The sequence below is a fragment of the Mobula hypostoma genome, chromosome 29, assembly GCF_963921235.1.
Source record: "Mobula hypostoma chromosome 29, sMobHyp1.1, whole genome shotgun sequence".
Lineage (NCBI taxonomy): Eukaryota > Metazoa > Chordata > Chondrichthyes > Myliobatiformes > Myliobatidae > Mobula > Mobula hypostoma.
Window position 1 is genome coordinate 22,000,315 of NC_086125.1, and position 8,314 is coordinate 22,008,628.

At 42.5% G+C, this 8,314-nt stretch overlaps 1 protein-coding gene across 1 annotated transcript in view; it reads left to right on the forward strand.

Annotated features, from left to right (window-relative positions):
* LOC134339291 (adhesion G protein-coupled receptor E1-like) overlaps nt 1-6,363 on the forward strand; it is an 85,175-nt gene extending 78,812 nt beyond the window's left edge. Inside the window, exons 17-19 of the mRNA XM_063035668.1 lie at nt 2,162-2,330; nt 3,808-3,894; nt 6,078-6,363. Coding sequence (XP_062891738.1) covers nt 2,162-2,330; nt 3,808-3,894; nt 6,078-6,119 — 298 coding nt within the window. The 3' untranslated portion in view covers nt 6,120-6,363. The remainder of the gene's footprint in view (nt 1-2,161; nt 2,331-3,807; nt 3,895-6,077) is intronic.
* Nucleotides 6,364-8,314: the final 1,951 nt, after the last annotated feature.

Genomic DNA, 8,314 nt, shown 5'->3' on the forward strand with positions numbered 1-8,314 from the left:
CTGTTGTAATGCATGGTTACTTGAGTTACTGTTACCTTCCTTACAGCTTGAACCAGTTAGACCATTCTACTCTGACCTCTGTCATTAACAAGGTGTTTTAGCCCACAGAACTGCCATTCACTGGATTAAAAAATTGCACCATTCTCTGTAAATTCTACATACTGTTGAGCATAAAAATCCCAGGATAGCAGCAGATTCTGAGATACTCAAGCCACCCCATCTGGCACCAACTGCTATTCCACAATCAAAGTAACAGTTCATTTTCTTCCCCATTCTCATTAACAACTGAACCTCCTGAACATGTCCGCATGTTTTTATATATTGAATTGCTGCTACATGATTGGCTAATTAGGTATTTGCATTAATGAACAGGTTTACAGGTGTGTCTAATAAAGTGACCACTGAGTGTAGATCATGATATTTGTTGTTTTGCAATAGAAAATCAACTCTATCTTTTATATTAGTATATTGTTTTACAATTGATCCCTGATGAATAAGTGGGTTGAGAGTTAGCAGGTTCCCAGGAAGGGTCTCTGTCCATGGTGCTGATCTCTGCCAATGCAACTTTGGAAGTGGGGTGCTCGTCAGCCAGAGTTCAGGTCATATTGGCTGGCGATGCCTTTGGGAAATGCATCCATGCCGTGTGAGATCAGTGTCAGGACTGACACAGTTGCTGCCACTTACCCTCAAACCCAATGACCAGGAACGTGCACACAGACAATGTAAAGTTGATAGTATCACTAAAAGGTGGGACACATCATTAAGGTCTTGTCCATAAGGCACTTCAATAATCTGAGCATAACAAGCAGAGCCAACATTGTATCATGAAGGGAAACTCATGTTTTCTATCACCAATCTAATAATAAATAAGGTAGAGAAGGAGGAGCCATTGGGTTTTCAGAAGGATTTGGACTTTTCTTCCTGACAAAAGTACTCCTTCTGGAGACAGATATGCACAGACAGATGAGGTGATTCTTAGCAGCCCTGAAGGCTTCTTGCCACTCACCCTCAGGCTCCATTTTTGTTTATGGGGCCAGAGGGTGTGTGTGAGCATCAGAACCAAATCCATCAGCCACCCTAAACATAAGTGAAGCATATCTAGCCCTATTTCCCTAAACTCTATTAGCATGGAGCCCTATCAGTCAGTCGATTAAATCCTGTCTACTAACACTGAGGTTTGATCACAGGCCAAAGACAGTAATCTGTTGGCCTGTCATCAGTGTCCGACACACCAGGGATTCCAAACCCAACTCTTGGTCTCTGGGTTCTTTATGAAAGGAAGAGGTCAATTTACTCAACATTAACATGACCAGATGACGCTACATTGTTGTGTTGCTGTTTGTGCACAAATTGACTGGTGTGCACTGCAGAGAAGGTTTACCAGGCTGATTCCTAGGCTGAGTTGCTGTTCGGGAGACATTTAAGCAGAATGGATCTTCACTCATTATAGTTTAGAAGGGTGAGAAGGGCCCACTTTGCAAAATAGAAGATTATGAAGGGGATAGAGAAGATGTGAGAGGATGGTGTTCATTACTTAGAATAATGAACAGATTTCAGATAGGGGGTGACCCATTACAAAATGGAATCAGGAGAGACTTCTTTACTTGAAAGATAATGAATCTCTACTCCAGAGTGATGCAGATGTGCAGTTATTGAATATTTTAAAGACAGAAATTGACAAATGTTTGAGCTGTGGGAGAGTCATGGATTTGTGGAGAACAGGAGAGCATTGTGGAAGCCAGGATTAGACCAACCATGACCCTAACAAATCACAGGTCAGGTTCAAGAGGCCAATTCCTGCTCCCATTTTGTGTCTTATGTAACACCGCATCCCGAATTAGCAATATATTGCTTCTCCTCTGCCATGACAGGGTCTAACTCCTGGGACTCATTTTCCCACCATTTCGTGGGAGCACCTGCACTAGAAGGAAAGCAGCATTTCTAGGCAGTGGCACACCATCACCTTCTCAAGGGCAGTTTTGATGCAGTAAGCAATATCCTGTCCAGTGATGCCTGGTGCCCAGCAATGTATCCAATGAACACAAGAATATGCTGTTGGCTGCTGAGAAAACTCTGACGGTATGAAAGATCCCACATGAAAGGAATTTCATCATTCCTGTGTTTTTCATTCACCTAGTCTTTTTTATCTTCATCTCTACAGATCCCTAACAATTAAGGCTGCAGCACGGATGTTTGTTTTGGGATCCACATGGATCTTCGGAATATTTCAAGTTGATAAGAGCACTACAGTGTTCTCCGACTTATTCGTGATCATCAACAGTCTCCAGGGTCTGTTCGTTTTCCTTATTTACTGCGTTTTCAATCGCCGGGTAAGAATCTCTTCCCTACGGACACATACTGTGACTGGTTGGGCACTCGGGGTGTAAAGGAACAGAGGAACCCAGGAGTATGAGTTTGAAAGCAGGGTCAGAGGTGGACAGGGTGGTGAGAGAGGCATTTGTCACACTGGCCTTCATTAGTCAAGGGAATGACCATTGGAAATCGGACATTATTTTGTAGTTTCATAAGTTGTTCGTGGGGATGCACTTGGAATACTGTGTATAGTTTTGGTCACCCTGTTATAGGAAAGTTGTTTTTAAACTGGAAAGAGCACAGAAAATAATTGAGGATGTTTTCAGGATTAGAGGTCCTGAGTGATAGGAAGAGGTTGACCAGCTTCGGTTTCTATTCCTTGGAACTTTGGAGAATGAGAGTCAACCTTGTAGAAATGTTTAAACGAATGAGAAACATACATAAGATGGGTGATAAGTCTTTTCCACATGGTTGGAAGACCAGAACTAGGGGGCATAGATTTAGGATGAGAGGGGAAACATTTAAAAGGGACCTGAGAGGTAGAGGGTGATGAGTATATGGAATGAGCTGCCAGAAGAAGTGGTTGAGGCAGGTACAGTGGTATAATTTAAGAAATATTTGGTTATGTACATGGAGGGTTGGGGATTTGAGGGTCGTGGGTTGAAAGGAGCAGACTCAATGGGTCGAATGGACTAATTTTGCTTCAACGCCTCATGGTGTAACACAGGAATTTGGATCTAATGGGGTGGGCACCATGGCTGGCATGGGCTTGTTGGGTCCAAGCACCTCTATCCAAACTGTATTGCTCGATGACTCCAGAACTCTGTGAATTTCTCCTCCCGATCTTACTCTCCACATATGATCATCATAGTGATGAATGGTTAGAGAGACTTTTACTGAACTATGAATTTGAAGCAAGAGTCAGCCATATGATCCTTTAGGTTTTCATCACCATTTAATCTGATCAGGCTGATGTGATTGTGACCTCTAATCTTCATTTTCATCCCCCTTTATAAACGTTCACCTCCTTATCCAGAAGCTCTCCACCTCTCTGTAAATTTTTTCAAAGATCATGATTTCATTGCTCTTTGATAAAAGAAATTTGGTAGACTTGCTTCTGTCTGAGTGATCCACTGGAGGTGCCAATGGGATGCAGTTACAATATAAAATTTAATTCTTACTTGACTTTGGGACTCTGAAGGGTGATTGAAGGGTAGTTTTATTCTACTAGGTAGGAATTAACAAATTCTTCAAAGCATGCTACAAAATAATAGTTAGTGTGTAAAGTTTTCTCTCACCACTCAAAACCATGTTATGACATTTGCATAAGCATCACAAAAATAGATAACGATGACCATTGCAAAATAAATAACAGAAAATGAAAGACAGGTACAAAATTCATGATTACCGCAAAGAATCAAACAACTTAATTGTGCAAAAATAAAATTCATTTAAACTGGGTGTGACTAATGTATCATTCTCATTTCATTGAAGGTGGTTGATGAATTTCGGAAATGGTTGACCAGTAAACAGAAGAGCTTCACCACGGAGACCTCACAGACAGAGATGAACATGACTGAGGTGAGAAGCTTTCTCCAGAAGGACAGAAACATTCAGAAGGTCGGGCTGTGTCCACGGAGGCAGAAATAAACTGAATGACTTGAGTCGATGATCTTCCATCAGAACTCCTTCAATGAAAGATCTTCCACCCAAACATTGATGGTCTCTTTTGACATCCGCAGAGGGAGAAAGAGTGAATGTTTTCAGAACCTTAATTCCTCCAATCAGGCATGGACTGAGAAATGGGAAATAATTCACAGACAATCACCACCTCCATCAAGAGCCCATCAACCCACTTACCCCGAGATTCAATGATGTCATTGAGTCCCTTCCATCAACATCCTGGAGCTGCCACCATTAACTAACAGAACCAGACCAACCACATTTACTGTAGTATACATGCGGAATGAGCAGCCAGAGGAAGTGCTTGAGTTAGGTGCAAGAACAACTTTTAAATGGTAGTTGGATGTAAATAGATCGAAAAAGTTTAGAGAAATAGGGGCTCAAAGTAGGCAAATCGGATCAGCTAGGATGGGGCATCTTGGTTGGCATGGACTAATTGGTCCGGAGGCCTGTTGCCTTGCTGTATCAGAATCGGAATCGGGTCATAGGAACAAACTGAAAGATCACATAGTTGATATTTGAAATAATGAGTGATTTATTCAAAACAGGTGCATACCATGCTTTTGCTTGCATGGTGGTGAGGGGGAGAAGTGTTAGTGCTTTTGCTGGTGCAAGTGGGGGAAGGTGAGGGGGAGGGTCAGTGCTTGTGCATGGCAGAGGGGAGGGTGGGTCTTGGAGTTCTGATGTTTCTGTCAGACATTCTTTGGGTATTTTTTGTTTTGTGGATGTCTGCGAAGAGTGAGAGTTTCAGGCTGTACGCTGTATACATTCTCTGATATTAAATTAACCACCTTAACACCAGAAAACCAGGCAAAGCTGATCTAGCTGAACATGAATTTGATGCAGCTTTTACATTCTCAGTTGATGAGATTACCTGTATCACCATATTTTGACAATAGAATGGCATCTACAGGGAGAGTTAATTGAGTCTAGGTCAGATTGCAGAATAAAACGATTATCCATATGTATAGCAATAAATCCAATTTTCTATCACAACAATGAGTACATGCTATTGCATAATTAGTGAAGTTACTGAAACTTGGGTGTCATCGCTGCTGCATTTTATGTCTCTGCCTTTGTCCGTAGTTTCCTTTTACCACATTAACACAATCCACGTTACTATTTACTAATTATTAGCCCTCACATTCTTTCCCCTACAACACATGTTTATTCACTGACATATGTTGTGAAATTACTTGTTTTCTGGTCCTGGAACTGTGCAATACATAAACGTTACCCAGAGTTACAAAATAAATAGTGCAGAAGGCAACTGGATAGAGTTCATGGTCTGTTCAGAAATCTGATGATAGAAGGTTCCTATACCACGTCCCTGATGGTAGTAACAAGAGGAAGGCATGTTCTGGATGGTGAGGGTCTTTAAGGATGGATGCGCCTTCTTGAATCTCCTTGAACTCCTAATGAAGGAGATGGTATTTGAGCAGGGCCGAGCCACAGGAGTTTGGACAGAGTGGAGACATGAGCTCAGCACACATCCTTGATTGTCAGTGAGGAGGAGATGTTGTGACTGATCCGTAATGATTGGTCTCCCGACAAGGAACTCTATGACTGTGAATCACTTGGTGACAATAGTGGGCCTGACACACTGCTGGATTCTTACAACATTCTCTCATGATCTCAGATCGAGACCCACACACCACCCAGAACCACCAATTTAAGCCCCACATTGGTGGGGTTACTGCTCCTGGTCATAGTCAGTGTTCCCACTCAGCTAAAGCTCTGACCCATGGAAATGCTGGGTCTGTTTCTGCCTCCTCTTGCCTTTTGGTGCCCTCCAGGAGATCTAATGATTGAATATCAGGGTAGTTTGCTCCCGTTGCTGGGAGTGGTGTCTGCAGGGTCTCGGCAAGGTATCTTGGCCTTGCCCAACACAGATGATGAACACACTGTGGTTCTCATTCCCATTCAAGCCCTCCTGCTGACCATGAATCCCAAGGAGCTTTGACTTTCCTGGCAGAACCCCCAGGGCAGTGAATGGAAGAATTTTACCTCCATAAAGTTGGTCTTAAATTGACTTTGTCTAGAGCAAAACAAGTAAAGCAATCTCATTTTGTTTTATCTAGACTTGCAGAAGATTCCAAGCAGAGGCTGACAAGACCCAGTGACAACATTCTTCTCAGTGAAGCTACTTTTTAAATTCCCTTTTGCCCTCACTGTACATCTGGCTCTGAAGGTTGTGGGTTCAAGACCCACTGCCAAGCACCGTGAGTTGCATTGCAGGACTGGTGACAACTCCAGAATTATATGGCTTGTATGAGCTTGTAAAAAGGCACCATCTAACTTGACGTCTAAAAGTGTGTGAATATGAAAGTGAATCTGTGTAGGAATGTGTATGCGGTTTGTTGTTATTATGAGTGTGATTTTTAATAAATTTCAATATTTTTGAAAAATTTCCGAGTTTTGCACAGATATCCTGTTATTTGGTAACTCAGCACTAGAGAAGCATCACGCCTTCTCATCTTCTGCCTTTATAAATGGAAACTCGCTGCCAGTCTTGTGTGCTACATCCCTTTTAAAACCATCTGTACAAGAAATATATAAGATATTTAAAAAATTGGAATAAAAGTCTTTATTTACTAATTTATTCATCCCTGAAAATCACTACTGTTGATCAAAATTCATAAAATCAAAATATCTTAAATAAATAAACCTTATTGCACTAACAGTGCAATATATAACAATTAAAAGTGAACGAGATTTTGAACTGTAGAAGGAGGGTTGTACATGGATTATCACATGGTGAGGGGAATGGCCCCCAGTCGTACCAGAGAGATGGATGTGGCAACATGAGCTAGAGAGGTTACTTCAGGGGTCTGTCCTGAAGACCCATGAGATGTGTTTTTGGCGCAGCCCATTGGAGCAGCTGTCACCTTCACCACCCTCAGAGACAAGATCACTGTCTCGAAGCAAGGCCATCTTTCAGCCCAAATATTCCCCACAACCAGCACAGCTCCTGGGTGCTGGGGCTGGAGCATTCAATGTCCATTCTCCCCCACCATCCCACCAATGTCCGTTGTAGGAGGACCAGTAGAACTGGAATCTCAGGAAATGAGAGAAGGAATCTCACTCTCTGTTGGACAATAGAAACTGTTTTTGGCCAGGTCAAAGCCTCTTGGCCATAAGGACATTCCCTCCCTTCTGTGAGTTGAGGTTCACCAACAAAAAATTGTAGGAACAATCATTATTGTCCACTGGTTCCTTCCATAGTGAACCTCCAACTGAAGATGAAAGTGTCTTGTTGAGGACATTGCTGCTGACAAATTTCTATTGAAGTTGTTGCTACTTTGCTGAGGTACACACCCATTCTTGACCTCTCCTAAGCCCCTACTTCTCTCTACCTAACTCTCCTTTCAACCCCCATCCTTCTGACCTTCTCAGTCATATTAACTTCTCTTAACTCCATCTCTGGTGCTTCTCCATACAACCTCATCCTGCATAGACCCTTCCTCCACCCATGGCCACCCTCCATCCTCTCTGCTCTGGGTGGAGTGGGAAACAGTGGAGACCACAAAGTGAAAATCTACCTCCTTTGGGACCTGGATCTTGGTGAGTTTATTGTTGTTCTCTGGGCCTTCAGTTACAATAAATGCATAAATCAGCAGTACAAGAGAGGAATAGTGGGGTACAGTTCATGGATTCATAGACCATTCAGAAATTGGATGGTGGAGAAAAAGAAACATTTCTTCAAATGTAGGTGTGGGTCTTCATCTTCAAGAGGTGGAACTTTACGAAGGCAGGATCCATTATTAAGGACTCTCTCCATCTGGGACATGCCCTTTCCTCATTACTCCCATCAGGAAGGAGGTACAGGAGCCTGAAGCCCTACACAAATCATTTTAGGAATAGCTTCTTCTCCTCTGTCATCAGATTTATGAATGGTCCATGAATTCTACCTCAGTATTCGTCTCCTGCTCTATTTATTTATTTTTGTAACATATAGTTATTTTTATGTTTGCACTGTACTGCTGCCAAAAACAGTTCATTTCATGATATAATATATGTGTTGTAGTCCAGTCCGTGAAGTCTGTGTTCCGGTTCATGGTCCGGTCCATGGTTCCTTGTTCTGGGGTTTCTGGTTTTCTCTAGTTTCTGTTGTGGACACATGTTTCTCGTTTTGGGGCTGAAACATAAATACCTCTGCAAACCAGAGATCCCCTGCTGGACTGTCCTGTTCACCTCCCTGTCTTTTCCCCCCTCGCCTAACTTTCTGCCTGGATATCTTGCTTAACTCTCTGCCTGCTCACCTAGCCTGGACACCCCACCTGTATTGCCAAAGTCTTACTGCTGAAGCAAGACCGGA